The 26,238-nt window shown below is 36.2% G+C and overlaps 10 protein-coding genes and 2 long non-coding RNA genes across 18 annotated transcripts; 6 read left to right on the top strand and 6 right to left on the bottom strand.

Moving 5' to 3' along the window:
• Window positions 1-1,478: 1,478 nt before the first annotated feature.
• Window positions 1,479-2,298, top strand: AT4G26485 (methyltransferase small domain protein; the record flags this gene model as incomplete). Its single annotated transcript, NM_001203918.2, has 3 exons — window positions 1,479-1,626; window positions 1,727-1,931; window positions 2,022-2,298. 3 exons carry the CDS (start codon window positions 1,479-1,481, stop codon window positions 2,296-2,298), a joined length of 630 nt encoding a protein of 209 aa, NP_001190847.2.
• Window positions 2,299-3,012: 714 nt separating this feature from the next.
• AT4G26483 (nicotianamine synthase) lies at window positions 3,013-3,336 on the top strand (the record flags this gene model as incomplete). The annotated part of the gene is made up of 2 exons (NM_001203917.1): window positions 3,013-3,203; window positions 3,273-3,336. The coding sequence occupies 2 exons, from the start codon at window positions 3,013-3,015 to the stop codon at window positions 3,334-3,336; spliced, it is 255 nt and encodes an 84-aa protein (NP_001190846.1).
• A 314-nt stretch (window positions 3,337-3,650) lies between these two features.
• Window positions 3,651-7,561, top strand: AT4G26480 (RNA-binding KH domain-containing protein; the record flags this gene model as incomplete). 3 transcript variants are annotated; one of them, NM_001341802.1, is made up of 8 exons in its annotated part: window positions 3,651-3,659; window positions 3,747-4,368; window positions 5,015-5,100; window positions 5,711-5,850; window positions 6,328-6,441; window positions 6,517-6,633; window positions 6,716-6,859; window positions 6,952-7,561. In NM_001341802.1, the coding sequence occupies exons 2-8, from the start codon at window positions 4,190-4,192 to the stop codon at window positions 7,096-7,098; spliced, it is 927 nt and encodes a 308-aa protein (NP_001320071.1). In that variant the 5' UTR covers window positions 3,651-3,659; window positions 3,747-4,189. The 3 variants fall into 3 exon arrangements, with proteins under 3 accessions (NP_001320071.1, NP_001329675.1, NP_194378.2); NM_001341803.1 differs by having other exon boundaries at window positions 3,747-5,100; window positions 6,952-7,098; NM_118781.3 differs by lacking the exon at window positions 3,651-3,659 and having other exon boundaries at window positions 3,884-4,368; window positions 6,952-7,098.
• Window positions 4,665-4,890, bottom strand: AT4G07655. The gene has a single exon (NR_142151.1). It is a non-coding gene; the product is annotated as an other RNA (long non-coding RNA).
• AT4G26470 (Calcium-binding EF-hand family protein) lies at window positions 7,523-9,032 on the bottom strand (the record flags this gene model as incomplete). 3 transcript variants are annotated; one of them, NM_118780.4, is made up of 5 exons in its annotated part: window positions 8,887-9,032; window positions 8,408-8,722; window positions 8,127-8,329; window positions 7,851-8,019; window positions 7,591-7,764 (listed from the first exon to the last, which is right to left on the bottom strand). In NM_118780.4, the coding sequence occupies exons 2-5, from the start codon at window positions 8,604-8,606 to the stop codon at window positions 7,640-7,642; spliced, it is 696 nt and encodes a 231-aa protein (NP_194377.2). In that variant the 5' UTR covers window positions 8,607-8,722; window positions 8,887-9,032. The 3 variants fall into 3 exon arrangements, with proteins under 3 accessions (NP_001078450.1, NP_194377.2, NP_001328595.1); NM_001084981.2 differs by having other exon boundaries at window positions 7,523-8,019; NM_001341801.1 differs by having other exon boundaries at window positions 7,640-7,764; window positions 8,408-9,032.
• A 939-nt stretch (window positions 9,033-9,971) lies between these two features.
• AT4G26460 (S-adenosyl-L-methionine-dependent methyltransferases superfamily protein) lies at window positions 9,972-10,505 on the bottom strand (the record flags this gene model as incomplete). 2 transcript variants are annotated; one of them, NM_001341800.1, is made up of 2 exons in its annotated part: window positions 10,199-10,505; window positions 9,972-10,124 (listed from the first exon to the last, which is right to left on the bottom strand). In NM_001341800.1, the coding sequence occupies exons 1-2, from the start codon at window positions 10,451-10,453 to the stop codon at window positions 9,972-9,974; spliced, it is 408 nt and encodes a 135-aa protein (NP_001329826.1). In that variant the 5' UTR covers window positions 10,454-10,505. The 2 variants fall into 2 exon arrangements, with proteins under 2 accessions (NP_001329826.1, NP_194376.5); NM_118779.5 differs by having other exon boundaries at window positions 10,199-10,450.
• An 848-nt stretch (window positions 10,506-11,353) lies between these two features.
• LRE (lorelei) lies at window positions 11,354-12,358 on the top strand (the record flags this gene model as incomplete). Its single annotated transcript, NM_001125590.2, has 3 exons — window positions 11,354-11,426; window positions 11,501-11,560; window positions 11,974-12,358. The coding sequence occupies 3 exons, from the start codon at window positions 11,354-11,356 to the stop codon at window positions 12,336-12,338; spliced, it is 498 nt and encodes a 165-aa protein (NP_001119062.1). The 3' UTR covers window positions 12,339-12,358.
• Window positions 12,359-12,451: 93 nt separating this feature from the next.
• On the bottom strand, window positions 12,452-14,700 carry WIP1 (WPP domain interacting protein 1). The gene is made up of 2 exons (NM_001160797.2): window positions 13,364-14,700; window positions 12,452-13,185 (listed from the first exon to the last, which is right to left on the bottom strand). The coding sequence occupies exons 1-2, from the start codon at window positions 14,244-14,246 to the stop codon at window positions 12,599-12,601; spliced, it is 1,470 nt and encodes a 489-aa protein (NP_001154269.1). The 5' UTR covers window positions 14,247-14,700; the 3' UTR covers window positions 12,452-12,598.
• A 113-nt stretch (window positions 14,701-14,813) lies between these two features.
• AT4G26450 (uncharacterized protein) lies at window positions 14,814-18,114 on the bottom strand. Of its 2 annotated transcripts, NM_001341799.1 has the most exons (5): window positions 17,552-18,011; window positions 15,590-17,435; window positions 15,356-15,509; window positions 15,202-15,280; window positions 14,887-15,118 (listed from the first exon to the last, which is right to left on the bottom strand). In NM_001341799.1, the coding sequence occupies exons 2-5, from the start codon at window positions 17,425-17,427 to the stop codon at window positions 15,063-15,065; spliced, it is 2,127 nt and encodes a 708-aa protein (NP_001320070.1). In that variant the 5' UTR covers window positions 17,428-17,435; window positions 17,552-18,011; the 3' UTR covers window positions 14,887-15,062. The 2 variants fall into 2 exon arrangements, with proteins under 2 accessions (NP_194375.4, NP_001320070.1); NM_118778.5 differs by having other exon boundaries at window positions 14,814-15,118; window positions 15,590-18,114.
• A 2,317-nt stretch (window positions 18,115-20,431) lies between these two features.
• On the top strand, window positions 20,432-22,387 carry WRKY34 (WRKY DNA-binding protein 34; the record flags this gene model as incomplete). Its single annotated transcript, NM_118777.2, has 4 exons — window positions 20,432-20,750; window positions 20,836-21,533; window positions 21,621-21,779; window positions 21,856-22,387. Exons 1-4 carry the CDS (start codon window positions 20,433-20,435, stop codon window positions 22,385-22,387), a joined length of 1,707 nt encoding a protein of 568 aa, NP_194374.1. The 5' UTR covers window position 20,432.
• CSN6B (COP9 signalosome subunit 6B) lies at window positions 22,354-24,991 on the bottom strand. Its single transcript, NM_118776.3, has 9 exons — window positions 24,457-24,991; window positions 24,288-24,376; window positions 24,107-24,200; window positions 23,950-24,011; window positions 23,781-23,859; window positions 23,597-23,689; window positions 23,306-23,406; window positions 23,121-23,176; window positions 22,354-22,738 (listed from the first exon to the last, which is right to left on the bottom strand). Exons 1-9 carry the CDS (start codon window positions 24,752-24,754, stop codon window positions 22,657-22,659), a joined length of 954 nt encoding a protein of 317 aa, NP_567746.1. The 5' UTR covers window positions 24,755-24,991; the 3' UTR covers window positions 22,354-22,656.
• A 705-nt stretch (window positions 24,992-25,696) lies between these two features.
• Window positions 25,697-25,991, top strand: AT4G07645. Its single transcript, NR_142150.1, has one exon. It is a non-coding gene; the product is annotated as an other RNA (long non-coding RNA).
• Window positions 25,992-26,238: the final 247 nt, after the last annotated feature.

Raw genomic sequence — 26,238 nt, 5'->3', positions numbered from 1 at the left:
ATTTCATTAAAAATTCTAGTTAATGCCTATCTAAACAATATCGTTAGAAGCATCATGCATGATAAAACACTATGATAAAACAATGTGTTTTTTTTCCTGTCTATTTTATGTCTAGTATGATAAAACAACGATGTTAGATAAAAAAAATTTTTTGATTAACCTAATTTTATTTTATTTTCGATTGAAAAACTATTGTGAGTAGAAAAGAAAAAAATAAAAAAATAAAAAAAAGTAAATGAATACAAAATTATTCTTTAAGTTGCTTTTAGGTTTTGTCTAAGGTTTGAAAAAACATTTTTGGGCTTTATCTTTGGTTGTGAAGATAATCAAAATGAGTTTGTTCCTTGGGTAATTGTGCTTCTTTTTTCTTCTCACTTTTTGTGGTAGTTGTAATGTGTGGTTAGTTGCGGATCCATAAAACACTTCAGCACTAAGAAAAAGCTTTTTACCTATGAAAAAGTTATAATAATTCCATTTTTGTCTTTTAACAATGATCATGCTTTCCATAGTAATTTGATAATTCCAAACTCCTGGATTTTATTAAGAGTAATGGCAGTAAGTTAGGTTTTGTTCACAAATAAATACAACGATAACTGCGAAAGAGACTCTTATTACAACTGAAAAACTTGTTGAAAGTTGACTACCTTTGATTGATCCTACAATTGAGACAGACAAGAATGAGCAGATGAAGCACAAAAAAAGTTAACAAGAAGATTGTTTTGCTTTTGGGTTAAGAAGTTTTATTGGGGCATTAACTTGGTCAGGCCCAAATAATAAGCAAAATGCTGTATTTTGCTTTGGTAAAGAGTTAGCTAATTAAGAGTTGTTGGAGTCTACGCATAAGTAGTGCTGCTTGTGTAGGTGAGTCAGTCTAGTGTCTGGAGGTAAAATGAAAGTATGTGTGCAAGTGTGTGTAGTAGATGAAAGTCTACTATAAGTATGAGTGTAAGAGTTGTAGTAAGATTGCATAAAAGTATGAAGGAAAAGTTTAAGTGAAAACGATTCTAAACAAAGAGAAGAAAGTTAGAGATAAGCATAAGAGCTAACCTGAAACAAATATGAGAATAACAACAAAACTTCATATTTAATCAGTAATATACTAATATCTTGATAAAACCTCACGTGTTTTAATATTGGCAATAATTTGGTTTAACCATAGAATGACCAAGATATTTTATTTTACAGTGAGTAAACTAGTTTTCTATACCGAATTAAAGGTAATAATTTGAAGTTTCAAATACGATATTTAAGATCCTAATTATGAGTAGAATTGAATGTGAAACGGTTTTATTAGTACAAGAAAAGGGTATATGAAAGGGTTAAGCAATTAGGTTCGAAATATAAACACGCACAGAACTCGAAGAGCCGAATTTAACAATGAACCCAAAATTAAACGACACTGAAGCAACCTTTGTGTTGTGACTCTATATGAGTGTATATATATATGGTTTATAGAATACAAAGTCTTCAGATATGTAATGGAGATTTCAGAAAAATGGATAAGACACTATAGTAGCACACACAAAATCCTTCTAGTTGGAGAAGGAAACTTCTCATTCTCACTATGTCTAGCTTCAGCTTTTGGCTCGGCCATGAACATAACTGCGACCTCTCTCGATTCTGAAGGTATGTAAAACCCATTTTATATGAACATTTATAATATACATCTATCGATCACTAGTCGTAACTAATGTATTGACTTAAATCAATAAAATTTTACATGTAGATGAACTGAGCATAAAATATATGGATGCGGTGGATAACATAAACATATTGAAGAGATACGGGTGTGATATTCAGCACGAGGTTGACGTGCACACAATGAGCTTCGATAATAGTTTGAGTCTGCAACGTTATGACCGCATTGTCTTCAATTTTCCTCACGCAGGGTCTCGTTTCTTTGGTCGTGAATTGTCCTCTAGGGCCATCGAGTAACGAAATATATTCTTTCATTTTCTTACTATAATATATAGTTTATGATTTGGACTGATGTAATGATAAAATGCTGTGTTTTGGATCAGGAGCCACAAAGAGTTAGTGAGAGGATTTCTTGAGAACGCTAAGGAGATGTTGGAAGAGGACGGAGAGATCCATATTACACACAAGACAACGTATCCATTTAGCGATTGGGGGATAAAGAAGCTGGGTAAAGGAGAAGGTTTGAAGCTGCTTAAGAAATCGAAGTTCGAGCTGAGTCATTATCCGGGTTATATCACCAAGAGAGGGAGTGGTGGACGTAGGAGTGATGATTATTTCCCTGTTGGTGAATGTTCTACTTACATGTTTACCCAATCCTAACTTTGGGAAATCTTGCTTAATTTTTTTTTGGTATTATGATAACTAAAAAAAAGAATTGGGCATTACAACATCAACAAGGTAACAATAATTTGGTCCGACTGGACACGTTCATTCAGTTCCTTCTGAAAACTCAAAAGCAATTGGTATATAAAAAGATCAAAAAGTTATATGAACTATGTACTTTGAAAAAGAAAAAAAAGAAGAAGTTATATGAACTATGTTAATAATAAAGATCTTTAAACTTTTTAATCTCATTTTTGTTTATAATACATCGATTTTTATTGAGCTTATACAAGTTCCCGTAACTGACTTTATATATAGTTTCATGTATTAATTTATACATAATTGGCCAATAAGTAGGCCTTTTTTTTGTTGTTTTCTCATGTAAGTATAATTAAGTGTGTAATCATATGAATCTCTATAATCTATATGCATACATACATGTATATAGAATATATCTATTTTTCGCCAACAAGAAAAAGGACGAGGAAACTAAATTGGTTGAGATTAACACTTTAGTTTATTGGTTGGTCCAAGAGTTGGTAGATTTCTTTGTCGTTTCTCTATAGTTGGAACATGCATTTATGTGAACTTCGATTATGACGATATGCATCCATACTACATGTAAAATTTATTGTTGTTTTCCGCCAACAAAAGAAAAACGAAAAAGCTAATTAAATTACGTACGAGTAAATTGAACACTTGGAGAATCACATGGATCCTGGAGCTCTGCTCATGCTTAGGAGTGCTCGAGGCCTTAGATCTTTCCTATATGTAGACGTTGATCCTTGTGATCTAAAAGGTTTCGAGGTCTTGGAAATCTATCACCCGTCCATGTCTGATGGCTTTGTGAACTCGGTAATGGTCGCACGCAAACTCACTGATCGATTAATTAAGTACGAGTGGTGTACTGGAACTCGATCACTAAATTCATTAAAAAAAACAAGGCAAGTGATGATTCCCTAAGAAATTAGGTCAAGATTGGAGCCATACTTGTGGAACAAGGCAGATGATGATTTCCCTAATGAGGCTCTCTGACTCTCCCTTACTAGTTCAATATTAGTTCTGTCTTTTGTCAACGTGTTGACGAAATCAAATCTATATTATTAGTTGTTGTTTTCTCTCTATGCTTATTGTGATTATGATGTCACTAGATCAAATACTCGGTTTGAATGTTTCCTTATAAATGTATCAGCATGACCATTTTTCTCATATTTTACGAAATATTTAGCCTGACAAGCATTAAGCAGTTCTGTTAAACATAAAACATACAATATCCATGAAAGAAAATCCTCAATGTACATGAGTCATTACCAAATGCAAGCCATTTGATCAGAAGTAAGCTGTGGCTGAAACACAATGTACAGATGAGTCATCTTTTTGTTTGTTTGCTTGAATAGAAACGCAGCGTTTTTGACTAATCGAGTAACCAATTTTTTTTTTACAAGACCGAACCGGATCAATTCAACAAACGTGAAATAAATCGAAGCGGGCCAGGTCAAGTAGGTAGCCCTCTCAATGATTAAGAGGGAACCAGCTGTATCCAGAGACCCTCTGAGTCAGTAAGAAGCTTCTAAGAGGGACAGGAAACGGTAAAAAAAACACGAGTTATGTCCGGTAATATCAAAATGGCAAAAATCATTCATTTCAAGAAAGAAAAGAGTAGAGAGAGTCTCACACAGCTATAAAGGCCCAAAAACACCAATCCACCGACGAGTATTGTAGATTTAGAGGTCTACAACTAAAAGCCTTTGTGTGTGCCAGATTAGCTCCCTACTAATCCGCCGCCGCACCTCCTCGATCTCCGCCCAGCTCCCTTCTTTTCTATCTATCTATTCAGTTGTTTCTCCGGTAACAACCAGCTGAGGAAGAAGAAGAAGTAGTAGCCGTGATGATGATGATGACGTCACTTGGTGGTGGTGCTGGAGGCGGCGGAGGAGGTGGTGGTAGTGGTGGTGGGAGATTTGTGACGTATCCGCCGCCTCTATCTGTGCCTCCGTCGGCTCCTCAGTCACCTAACTTCTCTGGTGGTCTCCGATCACAGCCTTCTTTCCTCGTTGAGCAAGAGAAGTAATTATATCAATCTCTATGTTTTTCGCTTTGTCTTATAGTTGACTTGTTTCTTGATCTCTGTTATACTGATTTGGATCTCAAAGTCTTAATTTTTATCGCAAATCTTAAAACTTTTTTTTTGTTTTTCGTATCGTATTTTTCATTTCTGGTTCTGGTTTCTCATACTGAGATCTATGCTTTCTACTTCTGATGCCCCCGTCGATTTTCAAATATATATGGATGAGTTCTTACCTACCTACCACTGCAAATTAAGCTCCTTTTGAGCTCAATATACTTCAATTGTGGATTGGTTTCTATAAAATATCCAACTTTTAAATTTCAAAACAATTTATCTAAATCTATCAACTTAGTTTGTGTTTGTATCGACAGGGTAATGGATTGTTAGTGCCACAGGTGTTATAAAATCGTATGTTGTGTTCATTTCGTGTTTGTTGACTTGTGTTCATGAAGCTATGAATTCTCCACTCTGCCTAGATGCTGATGTTTGGAGACGGATTTGCTAAATGAATTTGAATACATTAATCTACTGACATTCATATTCCGCTTATTAAACGTGATTATTAAGTGAAAATGAGTGGATCTTCTTGTATGCTCAAGGTCATACTAATCTGGATAATCTGCAATTTCTCTTCTTTTTTTTCAGGTATCTTTCTGAGTTACTTGCAGAGCGTCACAAGCTTACTCCATTTTTGCCTGTGCTTCCACATGTTTGCCGGCTCATGAACCAAGGTGAGCCATACTGTTCATCATATGATCTTCTGTAATTTTCGTTTCTTGCTTCAGAACTTCTATCTTTGTACAGTTGAAAAGCATTTTCAGTGGTGCTTCTAAGAGAGATTAGTTATATCTTAGCAAAAGACATATGATAGAGTAGTTGTACAAACCCATAAGTAAGATATCTTACTATCCAAAGAGACACTTAGTCCTCCTTCTCTTACTATGAATTAGAATATTCAACGATAGTGCGGAGTAATTTAGTTTAATTGTGGTATAATAGACTTTACAATTGACTTTTCTCTGATGTAGATTTGGTTTTCAAATCCTATTAATAAGACTTTTACTTGAAATCTAATTTCTTGAAATCCTTGTTCTGAGTTGTTTCGTAGGGAAGTGATATTGAACAGATCACATTTGTGACATTTGTAGATCATAGCAAAATTAGGGTATTGTCATTGTTTGCAGTCTGTTTCAATCTATTTTAACTAGAGTGTCAACGTTAATATTCACTAACTTAGTTGAGACTATGATGTCTCTCCATTCCACTATCATTGGTGATGGATTTGTTGACTAATTCTAACTGGTCCGTCTTACTCTTGAAAATTGACATTTTTTGAAACAGAAATTTTGCGTGTAACCACGCTGTTGGAGAATGCCTTAAGTCAGAGTAGGTTTGATCACCCTAGCCCTCTGGCTTCTGGAGGGATATTTCAGAATTCAAGAGCTGACATGAACGGATGGGCCTCACAATTTCCATCAGAAGTATGACTACTAACCATTAACATAACTCTTTTCATCTAATTCCATACTACTGCAGTTAAAGCTTTTGTTGACTTAAGTTGTTCTGACATAACTTGCTTTGACTTAATTGTAATCATAGTCTTCATTACAGGTAGCCTTTGCTAACACTGAATATCAGTAATGACAATGTTTTTGACTTAAGGTCAATGCACTAACTAATTCCATTGCCTTGAAGAGCCATATAATTGTTAGGTGAACGATAGGATAGAAATAACATGCTCTAATATTTGGAACCATTCTTTGAATATTATAATTAGGATAAGCAATTACGGGTTGCTAGCATGCAACAGCGCGATACATTGTCCCTTTTCCATGGAAGAAACGTTTGATAAGATATTTATTTCATGTTATTCTTGGTTTTGATGCTGCAATCATATGTATGTATTGAGGTTGACATGGCTTCTAACAGGTTTTGTTGGTTTATCTTTTGATTTGTAGAGATCGGTTTCATCATCCCCAGCACCAAATTGGCTTAACTCTCCTGGTAGCTCGTCCGGTCTCATCGTCAAGCGAACAATAAGGGTGGATATTCCAGTCGACAAATACCCAAACGTATGAATCTTTATTCCCTTGATGAGTTCCTTTATTATCTTGTCAAAGTATAAACAATAATTTCATAATTTGCAGTACAATTTTGTCGGTCGTCTCTTGGGTCCTAGAGGAAACTCCCTCAAACGAGTTGAAGCGAGTACTGATTGTCGTGTTCTAATAAGGGGTAGAGGCAGCATTAAAGATCCGATTAAGGTAATCACATTTTTCATTTGTTCAGTCTAATAATACCTTAACTCCAATTGTATCTTCATTAATATAGCGTTATTGTTTGCAGGAGGATATGATGAGAGGTAAACCTGGTTATGAGCACCTCAATGAACCACTCCACATCTTAGTCGAGGCAGAATTACCCATTGAAATAGTGGACGCACGTCTCATGCAAGCCCGTGAAATACTCGACGATCTACTTACTCCCGTGGTTTGTTCTTAGCTCTTAAAAGATCTTAAACCAGAGATACATGTAGTATTTGTTTGTCAATATAACCGTACTTGTTTTGTGTACTGTTTTAGGAGGAAACCCATGATTTCTACAAGAAACAACAGCTACGGGAATTGGCCCTTCTCAACGGCAGTCTTCGAGAAGAAGGATCTCCAATGTCTGGTTCCATCTCACCTTACAATAGCCTCGGCATGAAGAGAGCTAAGACAAGGGGCTAAAAACACGTCTAAATTTCATATTTTTGCTTGCCTCTCTCACCTTTCCAAGAAGGTATATATCCACCGTAACAGCTTCCTTCAAACAAGAAGGATTTGGAGATTCTGTCTCCATCCCATTCCTCCTCTTCCTCGGGCTACCGGTACTGTCTCTAATCCCTGGAATAAAAAAACAAAAAGAACAGCGTCGTATATGAATCTGTGTCTTGTCTTATTTATCATGTCCCGGAGAGAGTTCAGACGACAGAACTAGGGGCAATACAAAGGGATGGTGAGTCTCTCTGTCGCTGTCGCTGTCTCTTTCCGAGACTATTTTTGGCTTGCTTGCTCTTTTTTTTTTTTTTGTTTTAATAATTTGGTTCAGTGGAGACTACTAATAAGTTTTGTTGCTTGAAGCCAGTTTTTGGGTAAAACATCATGGTTTTGTGTTTGGTAATGAATTATTATGTTTGCGTTAACATAAACATCAACTAATTAATATCTTTTGTTACTACTAGATTCTGCAAACACAAAACACATATTTAGACTTAGAAACTCATAACATTTAAGCTTTCTCATTGTTGTCTTCTTCTTCTTCTTCTTCATTCTCATCTATCCCAACCCACTGCGTAAATGCGAAGAGAAACTCTTTGAAGTTCACCATTCCGTTCTTGTCCCAGTCCATTTCCTCTGCAGACACAGGAATCAAAATCAATATTCTTGGTTCAGTGAAGAAGAAAGCTTGAGAAGAAGAGGGAGGGAGTTTAAGAATAAACCAAATCTCTTCATTGCAATCCGCCCGGAGGATCGTTCTCCTGATTCATCAATGGCTCGGACCATCTCCTCGCGGCTAACATATCCGTCCTTGTTCTCGTCTAGGAACACAAATGTGTCAACAAGCGTCTCGAATGTTGGTTCCAGCTTTGGCATTCCCATTGTCCATTTCTATTCATCACACAAAAATAGCTTTAAAACCATTGAATAACCAATCAAAATCTAAAACGAAATATCAAACCGAGCATAGGAGATCGATAAAAGTATTTTGCGGGTACCTTTTGGAGAGTGGATGAATCGTCTTTAAGAAGATAGACGAGGCAAAGAAGAACAATGAATTCTGTAAATGTAATTCCCATATCCTCGTTAATATCGCAAGCCTTGAACAAATCATTAATCTCTTCTTCATCGAACGAGATCTCTAGCTTCCTGATACAATTCTTTAGCTCCGTGTGATCTATTGACCCGTTTGAATCCTCATCTGCCCAAAACCAAACAAGTAAACAACCTCAAATCGTGCGAAAACCCGCAATTTAGAATCTGCCCTATATGCACTCACCGAATTCTTGGAAAATGGCTTTGCAGTTTCGAAGACCATCATCGATCTTTGGGAACTTGAGAACAATACTGTTGAAAGATTTCATTGTGGTGCCCCTCGATGCCCTGCGTTGCACGGCTTCTATGATCTTAGCCTCCAACTTTGTCTCTGGAACCCATTCTTTTTGCAGAGTTTCAGATTTCGTCACTGCACCTCCCATGTCTCTGTTAATTTCTCTCTGTTTGGAGATAAGATCGACCCCGAGACAAAATCTAGTTTCTTGTAAGACAAGGCAGCTTTTTAACGTCTTGTTTGTCCGAAATATACAAACACTGTCTGATTCCAAGATTATCAAAACCAGATCTAGATTCAATATATGAGGGGGAAATAAAAATAAAAATCGAGGCATAATAGATAAAGGACAAGTTTCACATCAGACAATAAATGTCACAAGAATCAGGACGAAAGCAAACAAAAAGGTAAAAGAAGAGAAGAAGAACCTGTTTTAGTTTCTTGTTTGTCTCGAGATCAAAAGTCAAAACACAAAATCACACAGATCTGTTTATTGTTATAATTTTTAATCAGATGTTTGAGAAGAAGAAAGCTTTTGTAATGGGCGTGAAGAATGCTGAAGCTTCCACGTAATTGCGCATCTTTTTAAAAAACGCTAATTCATTTGTCATCTATTTATTATTTTAACCCAAACTCTCCATCTTCATTTGACTTTTCTCCATTTTACTACTTCTTTTGTTTTTAAAAGTTTAATTTTCTAGATTTTTTTTTCCTTGTTTCATAAATATTGTATCTTTATGTTTGTTATATAATTTTTGTAATTAATATTCATGAATTGTAAACTTAAAAAACTATTAAATGAAAATGGTTAAATGTATATTTATAACTAAATATGAATTATTTCTTAATTGTGTGAAAACTTTAAGAATATCAAATATTTAGAAACACAAGTAGTAATATTATTTCAATGTACAAAGGTATTAGCTACTAGTACTAATCTTATCTATTATTACTTTATTGGCATAATGCATTAGTATATAGTATTCATAATTCCGTATTTCCGTTCTAGATGTCAGTACTATTGGGTATTATTATCATTCATAATTTTTAGATGATTTAAGGCAATATCTTAAAGTCTTTTTTCTCACTTCTTTTTTTCATATCTCACTAATTTTTTTTTTCTCACTTCTTTAATATATTTAAGGCAATAATTATCTTTATCAAACTTTATTAATTATTTTTATATTTTTATATATAGATACTATATTTTGGATATTATAAATATATATATATATATATATTAAATTTTTATTAACTACTAAAATTATGTTTTATTTTATTAACATCATTATACCGTTTGAATGGTAACACAATAATGATACTAACACAATTTACAAAATTACACATTATAATCAACCTAATTTTTTTTATTTTTTTTGGCATATTTTTATTCTAAATTATTTTTTAAGTTTTGCTTAAGATTTTCGTAATTTATTATTAAACTTTGAACATGAAAATATTTTTTTGTTATGTATACATTATTTTATTAAACTATTAAACCATATTTTTTCGCCTATGGCATCAAAATTCCTCGGCACGGCTCTGCCAAAAAGTCGACTAAGTCCTTGTCCGCTTGCTCCGCGTAACCCATCAACACTTGTCGATCAGATCCTTCTATCCACGCCTTCCTTTTGTTCCACCCATTCTCTACTACTTTCTCCGGTACCTATATCATATATAGCCGACAATGATATTATAACCCAGATTTATACAGAACATAAATTTATTTTATGTTAATACCTTAGAGAGTATGTGCAAAACCCTCGAGCTCACTGCGACATGGAGGTAAGACATCGGGAACATGGGACCAAATATATTGCGAGGTAAAGGTGCATGCCTATATAATACACGGTAAGCCGCTTCCATTGTCGCCTTGATTTGGTCCGCCGTCTTGTCACTTGTGCCGTTGTTAACCGTGCCTATACACAATTCCATGATCTGTGAGTCATCCTTTCGAGGAAATCGGATGAAAAAATCCAATGCGTAAATTAGCATATTTAATTTGGGAAATTTTTATAGAATATGTTTGAGTAAGTATATGTTGAGATATATGAGAAGGATGAGCTCTCTTTATATAGTAGAATAGCAATCTAAATACCGTGTGCTCTGTCTGCATTACCAATACCAGGTTGATTATTAACTTTAAGCATTTTGAGAAAGTACTTCGTGGAGAAGCTTAAAACTATCTTATTTTCTTCAAAATGAATTAACCTAAACTGCCCACTACTTAGAAACCACGCACACATGCACCTAAGTAGGGTTACTCTTGTGTGTAAATGTCGTCATATTTACTTTTTCGTCATCAGTCATTTTAATTTGTTGCATTTTTTGGAAGTTAATTTTGGGACCATGGGTTCAATTCAGTGTATTGATCAAATCCATGACTTTGTTAATCACGGGTGTACACAGAAATCTATCCATCCTTTTCTTCTAACTTGAGAATTCGAAAATTTAAAGATTTCATTTTAGAATCTCTTTAAATTTTCATTATTGCACTATCGACCTTAGGCTAAATTTGTCAATTTATACATAAATCGTTATAATAATCCTCTTTATATCAAACAATTATCTATGGTCTTACTACTCTAGTAGCTAGGAAAGACCTTTGTCTTAGATAAGTCTTTTAATTCTTTATACAAAGCCAGTTTTAGAGTACGAAGATATTATGGTCTCAAAATTTAAGGGGCCTTTTGAAAATTACTAGATGTTTGGGGTTCTTAATTACGAAACAAACATATATTATTGAATGGTTATTTTATATTTTAGTTATTTAATTATTTGGCGTTTTTGAAACGACTACCGTTGAAATTTTTTGTAAGACATTAATTTCGCCATAACTCTTTTCCTTATGTATTCTTCTTTGAAAATGTTACAAGCTTCTTTAACAACAATTTCATGGAGCTGATATTATTATTCTTCTTTCTGATGGCACTGTTGGTATCTCTCTCCTCTTCAAGTTCCATATCGGGTATGTCTTTTTGTTGTCTTCCTTCTCCACCCTCCATCTTTAATTTGTTTCTAATGGGTCGTCGCTTTCTGTAGATGGTGTGTTTGAATCACAAACCTCGGTTAGTGGAAGGAACCTTCGTCATGCCAAGAAAAGTAAAAGCATCCTCATCCTTTTAATTTGTTAATCCGATTTGTTAATTTACTTCTGCTTTTCATTTTATGTTTACGTCAATGTGTGAATATAGACTCATGTACATATTTATGATATGTATGATATATTGATATATAGCTTGGTATGGTGAGGATTATGACGTAACGTCGGAACTAGGAACATTTGTACTCTTACATGAATTTTGGTCCTGTCTATAAGCTAGAGATGTTTAATTTATAGATTTCGGTTATGTTTCAGAACTTTTTCATCTTTGGTTTTAATTTAAAATCAAATTGTATCATTAGTGTTCTTATATAATATTTGTATTATTGGATCAGTGTATCAAGTTTGTGTATAGATAAGTATATATAAGTGGTGTGACACTAACTCTTGTTTTTTGTTTGGTTGGAAACAGAATGTGAAGTGAACTTTGAGTATATGGACTACAAGGTCTTGACAAAGAGGTGCAAAGGTCCAGCGTTTCCAGCCAAAGAATGTTGCTCTGCTTTTAAAGAATTTGCATGTCCTTACGTGAGTCAGATCAACGACATGAATAGTGATTGTGCACAGACAATGTTCAGCTACATGAATATTTATGGAAACTACCCTACTGGCCTTTTCGCTAACGAGTGCAGAGAAAGGAAAGATGGGCTTGTTTGCCCTTTACCACCTCTCTATTCACATAACCTAAACGCCTCAACTGCTGATTCGACTCCTCGTTTTATCTCGCTGTTGATCTCTGCTGCAACCGCTGTTTTTGCTTTGTTAGTGTTGACTTGATCAATCAAAGGAAATTGAAAGAGCCAAAGAGTGATTACATTTTGATACCATATTAGCTAACAAACTAGATAGAATTATCAAATTGTTCTGTTACTGACCAAGTGTCCAAGTGTAAAGAATACTTGACCTCCAAAATAAACAAAAGAAGAAGCGAGACTTACTTGATTAATTTTATTACCAGAGGCAAAACTTATAGCCGAATTGTTAACAAGAAAAGCCAAAAGCCAAAACAAAACTCAGTTTACATCAAAAATCAAAAGTCATGTGGGTACAACAGTATCTGGCTCCGGCAACAATTGAGACAGGAGCAACAAAACTACTGTTGACAGCAATACTAACTGTATAAGAACGTATGAAGTGATCTTACATGCTCTCTTCTTGATGGTCCCGGTGATTTCTATGCAATCGTTTTGCAGGTCTTGAGCTCTGTTTGTAAAATTTGCAGCCTTCGTTTGTACTCTTCCTAGCTTATTCAGCGTCTCATGGGTTTGCTCTTCTGCCAATGACTCTTGTTCATCAATTAACTTCATCTGACTGTTTAAGTTATCGATAGATCTTGAATATATCAGATATTCAATCTCGGCCTCAATCTTCTGCCGGAAGATGTCTTCAACCACAATCTCTGTTCCTCCCCACGAGTGTTTGCTTTGGTTCGTGGTGGATTCAAGGTCACGGATGTGTGATTCTTTCACCTCAAGCATGGACCTTGTTTCTTCTAGCATGTTCTCCAGTTGTTCAACATTGTTTACCAGGGTTACAATCTCGGGGTGAGGTGAATTTGCTTCGCTGACTTGTTCATGATGCTGTGGCATTGGTTCATTCCCGATCTCCTGGAATTGCTGAACCTCTGCAAATGAAATTTCATAAAGAGTCACATTAAACATCATAATCATTGTTCATGTGATGTTATTAGTTGATTCCAACATGATAATGCAGGCTCATAACAAGAAATAGTTATGTAACAGCAGTAAAAATAATGCAAGTTTAGATACAATCCGCAGCAAAAAAATAATCAGAATGGCTACCTTTTTCAAGAGCATCTTGCAAGGCCAAGAAACCGTTGATGGCCTCTGTTAATGGATCCATTTCATCTGAGTAACGATTGTCCGTGTTTATCGACTCTCCGCCTTCTCCTCCCGCATCATCTTTTCTCATTGACGTTTCCCCATTTTCACCATTGTAGTCCATCATTCTTCCACTCTGCTTTCTTGAGTCAGATTCCAAGCTGGAATAAGAGTTTTCCTTCTCGAAATCGACACTTTCTCCTCTATGTTTCTTACTATTCTCTACACGAATGTTTCCTCCCTGACCTGAACTAATCATTGGCTTCTCATACCTAATAACCTTGGGAGCTCTTGCAACCGTGGAAGACTTACTACTCCGATCATCATCTATCTCTAAATCCATACCAGCTGAAAAACCAACCCCTGCCACAAACCTAGAATCGTAACCACTACTCCCAAGTATATCAAAACCATCACCGCTACTTTTCAACATATTAACAGACCCAACAGATCCCTGACTCTCTTGTTCAACTTCCGGTGACTGAAACTGCATCTGTTTACCATGTGAATGAGCAACACCTGACAACCCTCTCTTCAGAGCTTTACTATTCTCCATATTCGCAGACGTGTCCTTAACAAGATCTCTCCTAATCCTCCTCCATTTTCTCAAGCCTTGTCCTTTCAAAACCGGAGAATAAGCACCACCACCATCACCTGGTGAATCAAAACTCATAGGTTTACCGAGTTCAACAGAATTAGAAGTCGAAAGCAGTTTCACACTCTCATCAGAGCAAGACCCGTTATCCAAACTCCTACCATCATCACAAACGTTGCTGGCACTTTGTTGAATCAAAACATTATCATCAACAGACTCAAGTGCAGAGCTTTCACTCTCCAAATCCATTGACTCCACAAAAAAATCTATCCCCCACCAAATTCACATCGGTTTCAGAAGTAACAGGAGCTCAGATCAATAACCCAAAACCCGAAATGAGGATCCCAAATTCGATCATACACAATCAAAAAGTCAACTCAACAAGCTATACAAATTCATTGGTTCCTTGACGGTTAAATAGAAATATAAAGGTCTAAAATTTCCTACCATGCCACCATCTATCGGATCAAAGAAGAGAAGAAATGATTCCAAAAATGAAAATCCAGCTCAATGGAAGAACACAGATTTCGAATTGAATCGCAAAGTTTTGGTCTTTTTGGAGAAAGGAAGGGTATACAGCAGAGAGATGGAAAAAGGAGGGTGAAAAGTGAAAACCCTAATCCAATGATCGGATTCGCAGATCTATAATTCTCTCGTTCAATGTGGAAAGTTTCTTTGTGGGAAAAAGTTTATTCTTTTTTCCCTCATGATCAATTTTGTTCCTTTTTGAAAATTACGTGTGGGTGGTTGGAATATAACACGTGTCGGAATCGCCTGACCTCTCAGCATCACCTTCTTCATTTTTGACCGTGAGATTGGACACGACATATATATACCGTTAATAATTATCATTTTGGTTATTACAATTTCAGAAAATTGTTGAACTGACCTAAAACATGGGGACAGTGTGAGAATAAACAGAGAATTACAAAGGGTACATACAACCATAAAACACCACAAGTCACATTCTTACATCATCTGAGAGGATTGAGATTAGCACAAACGAAATTGGGCTACTACACACTCATTACACAGACTGAAGAAACATAACAAAAAAAAAGAGAATCAGAAAGGCTTCTCGTAGCCTCGAGCTGGAGGTTGGTCCCAAGCTTGCAAGAATGCTGCACAATTGCAAAGACATAATGAATCTCAGCTCTTTAAGAAGCTAAAATAGAAAAGAGAAAGAATTTGATATTGGTCTTACTCAATGGTATTTCTCCGAGTGACATGAAGATCGAATCATCGTCTGTATTATTTGGTACTTGGTCATTTCCAATAGCTCCCTGAGACGTTTTCAGGATCTGTTAGCAACAACAAACATTCTATGTGACATAAAACTTGACAAGTAGAGTAGGTACCTCTCGGTCTTGAAGGCTAACTGTGTTGTTATTCTGTGGGACACTACTGGTTCCCTGGTTTATTGGAGTAAAGGAATCAAGATACTCTACCATCATGAGTCTTTCATTGTAGTCTGGGACGTCATCGATGCCCATATATGGAGCAGCTTCTTGCCTGTTAGATATGAAAACCCATTAGCCAAAATGTAATAGGTGTGTGTATATATAAGTGTTAAGAGTAGGACTTGGCCGTACTTTCTTCCTGGATCATTGCTGGACTTTACCACTTCTTGATCATCATCCAAATTAATCACTTCTATCTCTTTACCATTGCTCATCCGAGTACTCGTACCAAACTCGAGAGACTTACTAGAACTGCTGATTGAGAGATCAAAATCAACAGCTTGACGAGATTCCTTTATCCCATCATTCACATCCGACGCTCCCCCTAGATTTAGGTCACACATCTTAAACGAAGCAGGAAACAGCTGATGTTCTTCAGCATACCCTGGACCTGTTCTGCCAGTGTGTGTCCTATTGTATGTAGAGTTATTAACCAGACTTTCATGGCTGACCCTTTTTCCAGCAGCACCGTCAATCAGTCTTTTGTTGAACGAGCTTGTCTTTCCTTCTTCTTCCGGATCGCATTGGTTTCCGCTTGTTTTAAACATGTTGAAGCGTTCATTAGCTTCAGAAACTGCCACCCAATCTCTCTGTCTTTTTGATCCCTCCTCCAAGTCACTGCCTTCACCAGGCCTTTTCTCACCTACTTTCCCCACCGAATGTGATCTGTGCAGATTAGGCAATTCTAATCCTGATTCTTTCTCACTGTTATCCCTGAGAATGCTACTGGGAAAAGAATTAGACCTATGACATTTACTGTTCTCAATATATTGAACAAGAGCAAAATCTTCAACTTGGTCATTTTCATCACCAGTACTATCGGCCTTTCCAGATGATTGGCCTCGAGTCTCACATCGATTTTCGGTTTGATCTTCTTCTTCAAGTCCAGAATTATGAGAGGTATCCTTGATATTATGACTCAAATAAAGCTTTGGGCCTTTTGCAGTCAGAGAAGAGCGTGTCCTCGTAGGCACCTTCTCAAATTTACACAGCGTTGCCAAATCAATACCACTCTTGGTGAATGATTCATCAGCCCCACACTGTTGATCAATAGATGCATCTTCACAACGTTGATGGATAGATCCATCTTCGATAGCAGTCTGGTTCTCATCCTCTCCACCATTACCACCAGACCTACCTTTCATCTCTCCTGATCCAGCACTCAAGCTAGAAGAGCCTTCGGATACTTTAGAGATTTCACAATCCTGTACTATATCTTTCCCGGCACTCGAGGAACCTGTCTTAGACTGTGCCTCATCCTGGAGATTGTACTTGTCCAACACAGACTCGGAATCACCTGCTCCTTCACATTTTCTCATAAATTCACCAGAGGCTGACCGCTGAACCGAGCTAGCAATATCTTCAGCAAGCGGCTGCTCTTCTTGATGCCCAGACACAGAGTCGTCACCAGTCTCAGTCTCAAAAGCTTTACTTCTCTCTGACCAAGATCCGCTCCTCCCAAAATCCGAGTCATAACGGTGGGATCTCCTTCCTTTCAAGCTATTCCTGGATCCAGCTGAGCTATAGCCATCAATATACCTCCTTTTCTCTGCAGCTGGAGCTGAAACATCCATTCGGGCTTCTTCTTGAGACCTGGAACTCTGAAACTCTCCAGCTTGCTTCCTAAAATTACCATTCTGCCATTTACTGGAAAGCACAGTTTGTGGTAGAACACCTTGAGAAACCAAGTACTCTGTTGCTAGACGACCTGCCTCCATGAAAACGTCACCGCCACTGCTTCTACGCTGCACCGGTGGAGGAGGCAGAGGCGGAGGCAGCTGATTGTGGTATGATTTAGAGCGTCCCCTTCCACGTCCATATCCACGGTTAAAGCCACGGTGTTGGTGTTCAGAACCATAGAACCCATGTCCTCTCATAGGACGCTCAGGAGAAATTCTAGAACCAGACATACCCATCCCAATAGAACCAGATCTGTACCCATTCCCAACATTGCGTTGCCTAGCATGCATCTTTGTCCCTAAATATACAAAAAAAACTAATAACAGTTCTGATTTCCAGGAATTCACAAGAGTAGTGAAACCATTTAGTCTCAAAATACCAAGAAGCTTAAGTTATTTCAGAAAAAGTAACAACTTTTGAAGTTTTTGCAGCAGCTCAAATAAGTTTCACCGGACAGAACACAACAGCTTCTAACTTGAACTTGTTCTTCTCAGACCAATCCTTGTGCGAAAGAATAGAAAATCGAACAAAACGATGGATCTCGAGTTCCAGATTCGGTGAAGATCTAACCTTCTCTCTTACAGAATATGACGATCATTCGATTCCGTTGTCCGATTTCGAAGAATGAACGGACACAATCATCTCATGGGAGATTTTAATGGTCATTTTCACTTCAGTTCTTCTTCATCAAACAAGAACCCTAGAATTCCCCACCACAAAACAACAGTCAAATGTTACGGCAACGGCAATCAAATCGAGGTTAAATTTTCCGATCTAGTGTCTCTCCGATGAAGAACACGACGAACAAGTTTGTAATAATCAGTCTCCAGATTTCAGCGGCGAAAATCTCGATCGCTGCTGATTACGATTTTGGGGTTTTCGCATTTTTATTTGCGTCTCAAAAGTTTTTTCTACCATATATTATTAGCACAAAGACGGAAAGCATGAAAACGCCACGTCAGCTTCTTTGGTAAACTAGCACTAAGTTCATCTGTAAGACGCGTGACTTCTACTCTCCTGCTTGTACACTATAACTGTATACACTTCATGTCCAAATAATATCATGCTTATGAGATTAGAATTTTAAAAATGGCATGTTGGAAATGTTTTATTTTGAGGATAGAAAGTGAGATGGTCTGACGTTGCAACCCGAATGTTTACAATCAAGAAATTTTTTGTGCAATATTGTCAAGAGTTACAATAAATAATCCGTAACTGATCATATCCTAGTGGAACATCGGTGTTGGATCCCAAATTTTAACAAGTAGTATGTATAGCTTTTGAGGCCCAAACGGTAAAAAAAATTTATATATAGATCATGAAGCCCCCAAAACCGAAATTGTTTGTGGCCTCATAAATCTCAGTGTCAGCCATTGATACGCAAATAAAAATGCGATGCAAATTCTATATACAATGTAAATTATTTGTGCAATAACAATCAGTCATGTCTAATAATAATATTATCATAAACGATCAAATATTTATGACGAACAAATGAAAAATAAAAATTTGTAAATCATCGTTTTGTCATGATCATATCTACATGCTACATGCATCAATTTTAGATGAGAATTTAATGGGATTGAAGCCTAAACTATTTTGTTTGGTTTCCAAAGACATATATTTTTTATAATCACTTATCGTTAGTTTATTAATTCTTTTATAAAAGAAAAATTATTTTCATATTTATGTTTATTTTCATATTCATATTTATTGTTTATATTTAGACATTATGAGAATATATAAAATTATTTAGTACATTTTGAAAGAAAGTGACCACAAGAATAAGTAAATTAAAAAGTTGGTGAACCCCATTCCATTTGAACTTTCAGTTTATTGTATAGTATATTTTAACTCCACGACTTGTTGACCGAAACATAAACTAAAAATCTACGACATGAACGGAAAGAATAAAATGTGGATACAATTCTACAATTTAGTCTTTCACAAAAAATCAGAAATATTGCAAACATTAACGAAAATTCATAAACAAGATAGGTAACCCAACTGGCTTGAGTTTCTTCTATATATAAACAAAAACAAATAAGCTATACTGCTAGTTCGTTTAACAAACTAGCGAAACCAAGTTTATCTGCCAAAATGATAGAAATTGGTTTTTTCTGTGGTTGGAATATTATTGAAAAAAGTATTTCTATTAATTGATTATTGTAACTTAATCACTTATATACTAAATATAGTTTGCAAATTAGATTTTTTGCTCATGTTTTTCTAACAACTAGCTTTAATTAGTACTAATTACATTAGCTATAGTAAAACCACTATAGACTATGCTGGTTGTGATATAATAGGTATATATGGTAGAACATCAATTTGCCAGTTTAATATTCAGCTCCTGTTGTGAATAGTTGGAGGAAGGCTCATGCATGGTATTATTGATGGACATGCACTGATTAGACTATATGAAAGATATAGCTTACCATATACATAAGAAGACTAAACACAAATAAATGGTATTTCATATCTTATAGGTGTCTGTTTAGAGAAAAGAAAGTATAATGTATATTTCTAAGGGTTTTGTGTAAAAATATCTTCAAAATCATCTATTTTTGTAACTTCAACATTTACGTCATTGGGCACAGCACTGTCTACTTTTACCAAAAAAATAAAAATAAAAAATAATTTGAAAACGTTTATAAAGTTGAAGGTTGTTTTGCACAAAACTCTATTTCTAAAAATAGTTAAACTGTTGGTGATTTTTGTGGAACTGATTAATTAACACAATTGGAGAAAACAAATTGAAACTTTTTTGTTTGTTAGAGAGTTAAGGAGAAATTTTATCTAACCAAGCTGTGTAAATCTCTTGTAGTTTTTCTGCCGATATACATTTTCATTGTGTTGAGGGTAAACGATAATCAAGAACGAGAGAGAGAGAGAGCAAGAGCAAGAGATTTCTACTACAGAAGATTTATTATATTGATCATTTTGTGTGATCAACCCATAAAAACAGAGAGACATAGACAAGTCCATGTTTCGATGTTTCGATCTCTCTTACTGTCTAAACGGCGAAATAAAAAGTCTGATGGGTGTCACTTATTGCATGTATATTAGTAAATCAGGTATTAAGCACTCTTTTATCTTCATTGTTATAAGGTATTAATCACTCTTGTATCTCCATCAAAAGACTTATTGCATATAAAAAAAACTGCTCTGTTTCCATTTTAATTACAATAATTTTTTAAGATTTTAGTTCCATGTTAACTGCTCTGTGTCATATATGTAACACCTAATCACGTTTCAGCTTGAGCCCAAGTTAAAGCTGAAACTTGGGTTTGCAATGGCTGGTATTGATAATAAAGCTGCTGTAATGGGAGAATGGTTCGACTGTAGTACTACTAACCACAGGAAGAGATCGAAAGCGGAACTTGGTAGAGAGTTTTCTTTAAATTACATCAAGAATGAGGATTCTTTGCAAACCACCTTTCAAGAAAGTTCACGAGGAGCTCTTCGTGAAAGGATTGCTGCGAGATCCGGGTTTAATGCACCGTGGTTAAACACTGAGGATATTCTTCAGTCGAAATCTTTAACCATCTCTTCTCCTGGTCTTAGTCCTGCAACTCTGTTAGAGTCTCCTGTTTTCCTCTCAAACCCTTTGGTAACTTTTTCTTTTCAACATTTCATTATGGTCTCTCTCTTTCGTGAATCAGTGCTCTAAAATCTCTTATCATTTGTAAGCTCAGCTATCTCCAACAACCGGGAAGCTCTCATCAGTACCTTCTGATAAGGCTAAAGCTGAGTTATTTGACGACATTACCACATCCTTAGCCTTCCAAACCATTTCAGGAAGTGGCCTTGATCCTACTAACATCGCTTTAGAACCCGATGATTCCCAAGACTATGAAGAAAGACAGCTCGGCGGTTTAGGAGACTCGATGGCTTGTTGTGCACCTGCAGATGATGGATACAACTGGAGAAAATATGGACAAAAGCTAGTTAAAGGAAGTGAGTATCCGCGGAGCTATTACAAGTGCACGCACCCGAATTGTGAGGCCAAGAAGAAGGTTGAACGGTCTCGGGAAGGTCATATTATAGAGATCATATACACAGGAGATCATATACACAGCAAACCTCCACCTAACCGCCGGTCAGGGATTGGATCATCCGGTACTGGCCAAGACATGCAAATAGATGCAACCGAATACGAAGGTTTTGCTGGAACCAATGAGAACATAGAATGGACATCACCTGTATCTGCAGAGCTCGAATACGGAAGCCATTCAGGATCAATGCAGGTTCAAAACGGGACTCATCAGTTCGGGTATGGTGATGCAGCAGCTGATGCCTTATATAGAGATGAAAACGAAGATGATCGCACGTCCCACATGAGTGTTTCCCTGACTTACGATGGAGAGGTAGAAGAGTCCGAATCAAAGAGAAGGTATAAAAAGTTGCTCTAGTAACCATTATAATACTTAGAAAGACAAGACGTTCTGACTTCTGAGCTCTGATGGCATTCCCGTATCAGGAAACTAGAAGCTTATGCAACAGAAACGAGTGGATCAACCAGAGCCAGCCGTGAGCCAAGAGTTGTGGTGCAGACCACAAGTGACATTGACATCCTCGATGATGGTTATCGCTGGCGCAAGTATGGGCAAAAAGTCGTTAAAGGAAACCCGAATCCAAGGTTCTTGTATCCAAATGCTCTGTTCTGCTGCTATCCCTTTGTTGAATTTAATAAAATCAGTTTTCTATGTTTTCAGGAGCTACTATAAATGCACAGCTAATGGATGTACCGTAACGAAGCATGTAGAGAGAGCCTCTGATGACTTCAAGAGCGTACTAACAACTTATATAGGCAAGCACACCCACGTTGTACCAGCAGCACGCAACAGCAGCCACGTCGGTGCAGGCAGTTCAGGGACTCTCCAAGGCAGTTTAGCGACTCAGACCCACAACCACAATGTGCACTATCCAATGCCACACAGTAGATCTGAGGGACTGGCCACAGCCAACTCATCTCTATTTGACTTCCAGTCACACCTGAGGCATCCTACAGGTTTCTCCGTTTACATAGGCCAATCTGAGCTTTCTGATCTTTCAATGCCTGGTCTAACTATTGGGCAAGAGAAGCTTACCAGCCTGCAGGCGCCTGACATTGGGGATCCAACTGGCCTAATGTTGCAGTTAGCAGCACAGCCGAAGGTGGAACCAGTGTCACCACAACAGGGACTTGATTTGTCAGCGAGCTCATTGATATGCAGAGAGATGTTGAGTAGATTACGACAGATATGAAACAAATCTCTTTGTTCACTGATTGCTCAAATTTTTGAATAAATGAAAAATTGAGAGAAGGTAAAAGCTGTTTTGTTTTTACAGTCTTGTCGCAAAATTTAGTTAGGCCTAAACTTAGCTTCTGTCTAGACAAAGCTTAAACAGAAGAAAAGCTTCCTAGCTGTTTGTTTGGTTCCGAAAAGTGAAATGCCTTAAAAGAGTTCTAAATTTTCACTTAGGGACCAGACCACCAAAAGAAAGAAAAGGTTTTTTTACATTGAAACTAATCTTTACATGAACGCAGTCCTACCACCTCTTCGGCTGTGTTTGTCGTATGCAGTGTTGAATTTGTCAACCACCTCGTTCATGTTGCTGCATTTTGGGGGGAAAAAGGAGAGTAAGAGATCAAATATACAAAGGATTCTTTCAGGACATTTCGTTGGAATGAAATTGACATATGGATTGGTCAAGGTGTAGCACAAGATTAGATTTTTTTTTTAAAAAGAAGCTTATATTCCCTTAGCTACTACAGGCTCAGTATCTTAATTATAACAAGGATAATTGAGCAAGGTCCTAGATTTAGTTCTTAATCTAAATAAAACAAACTATCTCAATGTCAGCCTCAACCAAGTACTGGTGATTTCATCTGTCTTGGTATCGTAAAACATTGCATTGTATCAAGCAAAAGATTTGCATGCATGTCCATCATTCTTTTATTCAAATAGTTAAATGGAATAGCGTGTCGAGCACATACCTGGTACAATTCGTGATCATTGCTAGGTAAGACATCAGCAATTTGTCGTTGTACTCCTGCAAAAGAAGAGAACATCATATTTATAAAGATATCATTCACAACAACAAGCTACATTAAGAATTTAAGAGATTCGAAGGCCACTTTATTTAACCAACATTGCTAGAAAAAGGTAAGGTACTACTTACCATCAAGAAATTTTCATTGAACTTCTCTGATTCTGCGGCAGGCAAACTTCTGAGCAGACTAGATACTTGTCTCAGAACTGAGTTCTCACAAGGTTTATCACCTAGATGCAGAATCACATAAGTCATTAGTACCACATTACTCTTGCTCAAAATCATCTTCTAACACCCTTTTAATTCTTTCTTCCCCGTAGGAAAACACATAGAAATATTCTAAGATCAAGGGACAGGTCACAAAAGCTTGATTAACAAATTGAAGAGGGACCGAGAGTGGGGACTTGAGCAAGAATATACCTTTCTGCATAGCGACAATATGCTGGTATAGCACTCTGATTCTGCTATTAAGCATCTTGATGGCACTATGTATTCCAGTAAGATGAGCAGCCACTGCACAAAATCGAGGAATCAACCTAAAATTCCATGCAGATGAAAAAGAAAGAACAGATTATGATAAATATGAAGTGATAATAAAGCTTACACTGAGTCGCAGCTGAGCCTCCATCAGATGGCTTAAGATGTGCAACATGATCAACAGATATTCTTTCAGCTTCAACTGTCTGCACGCGTTTACAATCATTGCAATGTTATTGAAAGTCCACTCTCATATCACATAGATAGATTACAGATCAAGTGGCCTAAACACATACCTCAATTGTGTAGCTGGTATGCACGAAAATCGACTGAGGAATTCCATCAATGACATGAAATTCTTCAAATTTTGAAAACAATCAAAAAGACAGGATTAGCAAGATTATAATCTATAAAACAATAAGACAATCAGTGATGCAAATAACCAATTTTTACCGCTTTCGTAGATAGTCACAGGAAGATCCTTCTGTGCATGATTGATAGCAGGATTTAAAAGAACATACACAGGAGATTCATTAATGTCCATCAGCTGTAGATGAAAACCTCAACAAATCAGTACAATGAGAATCCTAAATTCAATTAAATTTATATTAAACATTAAAGCTACACTACTCACAGCTTTGTGGATATGCATATCAGATTCGGTAGCGTCACTTCCCGTAGAATACCATCCCAATACGTAGAAGTCAGGGAACACCTTCTTATCTAAAAAATAACAAAACTCACAAATTAGCAAGAGTATCAAACAATCGACAACAAAAGTGAGCGAGTGTAAGTAAACTTACAGAGTTCTTGCTTCTTCTCGAGGAAGGATCTGTCGAGAGTATCAAGAGCAGGATCGAATATCAGCTCGAAACTGTTGAAGATCTCAACCGTACGACCTCTCTGGAGACCGATGACGCAGCCATAAACCCTAGGGTTTTGCAGTAACATCGCGTCGGCGTTGTTGGAGCCATTCCCGGTGGCGCAAGAAGCGGCGGGAGGATTAAGCTGAGTTTTAACCCTAGTGAAGTGATCGGATATGTTAAGCATCACCAGAGGATGTAGCTTGAACGTGAGACCGCTCGACGAAGAAGGCGCCATTGTTGTCGCTCTCGATTTTTTCCCGGCGCTTGTCGTTGTCCTCCTTTAGTCCCAAATTCTGAAATCGGATCTTAAACTCGGGTCATGAATCTTTATATAGTCTTGGCCTCTTGGGCTTTCCTTCTAAGTTTAGCCCATATATAACTTTCTTTTGTTAGAAAAATAATGGAAAAGATTATAGCATGTACTTAATTTTTTAGCGTTTTAGTATATATTTATAATTTGAATATAAATCTTTGAAAGAAATATCTATTTTTTTAATATGAAATTTCTTGTATTTTAATGAATTTGAAAAATAATTATGATTGGATTTTGAATCATTTACTTCTTTTTTTTTGGTTTGAGTATATAGAAATAACATAAAGATCATAATGAATTAATTTTATTTAATATTATTGGATATGTTTGTAAGTGTTACTATTAAAATTTTATTATGTGTGTAGTCTGTTTTAATTCTTCTTTTCGTAATATATATATATATATATATATATATTGATATTTTAAACTATTTTTAGTTTATATAACATATCTTTAAATATGTTTCCTATGTTGTAAGTAGTACCTATCAATATTTTACAGAATATTACAGTTTTGTATTCTGAATGCAATCTTTTAAATTAAATTTCATTTAAATTTCATAAAAATAGTTAAGGCTACATTTAAATCTGTATTATTGTTATTTCATTAATTAAAAATATAACTGTATATAGTTTATGAGAAATCCCACATTAAAAGTGGAAATAGAATATGAGTAATATACAGTATATAAACCAAATCTACTCATAAACAATTAGTTTTGAGTTTGGAACCATAAAACTTAATATAGTAAATTGATAAATATGTTATTTTAGATTCTATATATACCATATATAACTCCTAGTCTCCTATGATATATCTGTCATTACATCGTAAATTGCTTATCACTAGCCAGTAGCCACCAGCCGCAGCCTCTGCACCCTTACTCATATCATTAACACATTGCTGGCTTGCAAGGTACAATCTTTAGTTATGTCATTCAAGTCTTCATATTACGGTAGATTTTTCCAACCGTATTGTTCAAACAATTGTATCCGACAATATAATCATGCATGGGATCTCGTCAAACTCTAACGACATGCTTTTTGACTTATGATAACTTTTTTTCTTTTCTTCAGTCAATCTTATCAAGTCATCGTCTACGCTTTTTTCCACCATCGCCTTCACTTTGAAGAAGCGTGAGTGTAGGTAGTGCTATATACTTGTGGGAAATTTGGGAATATGCTCATTTACATTTTTACATGTATAGACATAAATCTTTAGGTTGGATATGTGACATATTATTTATGATTCTTTTTTCAATTTATATAAACTAGTAGACCACGATTTAGTTTTCTCACTGATTAGCAAATGATGGATTTGGTCCGTATTGAAAATAAAAGACATATATATATATATATGTGTGTTCCGTTTTCCTGAAATCAACTGCAAAAAGTTTTCAACAAACG

Source organism: Arabidopsis thaliana, chromosome 4 (assembly GCF_000001735.4).
Source record: "Arabidopsis thaliana chromosome 4, partial sequence".
Taxonomy (NCBI): Eukaryota; Viridiplantae; Streptophyta; class Magnoliopsida; order Brassicales; family Brassicaceae; genus Arabidopsis; species Arabidopsis thaliana.
The sequence above is the reverse complement of the archived record's forward strand: the minus strand, read 5'-3'. Positions and strand labels throughout refer to the sequence as shown.

Excerpts from the sequence above, each read along its gene's own strand:
- WIP1 (NM_001160797.2), bottom strand. The coding sequence starts at position 14,246 with ATGGATTTGGAGAGTGAAAGCTCTGCACTTGAGTCTGTTGATGATAAT. Across the intron at positions 13,186-13,363 it reads GCAAGATGCTCTTGAAAAAG|AGGTTCAGCAATTCCAGGAG; the intron begins GTAGCCATTCTG and ends TTTCATTTGCAG.
- AT4G26450 (NM_118778.5), bottom strand. The coding sequence starts at position 17,427 with ATGCATGCTAGGCAACGCAATGTTGGGAATGGGTACAGATCTGGTTCT. Across the intron at positions 15,510-15,589 it reads AGCAATGATCCAGGAAGAAA|GCAAGAAGCTGCTCCATATA; the intron begins GTACGGCCAAGT and ends CATATCTAACAG. Across the intron at positions 15,119-15,201 it reads ACTCGGAGAAATACCATTGA|CATTCTTGCAAGCTTGGGAC; the intron begins GTAAGACCAATA and ends GCAATTGTGCAG.
- CSN6B (NM_118776.3), bottom strand. The coding sequence starts at position 24,754 with ATGGCGCCTTCTTCGTCGAGCGGTCTCACGTTCAAGCTACATCCTCTG. Across the intron at positions 24,377-24,456 it reads CGAGAAGAAGCAAGAACTCT|ATAAGAAGGTGTTCCCTGAC; the intron begins GTAAGTTTACTT and ends GTTATTTTTTAG. Across the intron at positions 23,177-23,305 it reads TCAATGAAAATTTCTTGATG|GAGTACAACGACAAATTGCT; the intron begins GTAAGTAGTACC and ends CTTCTTTTGCAG.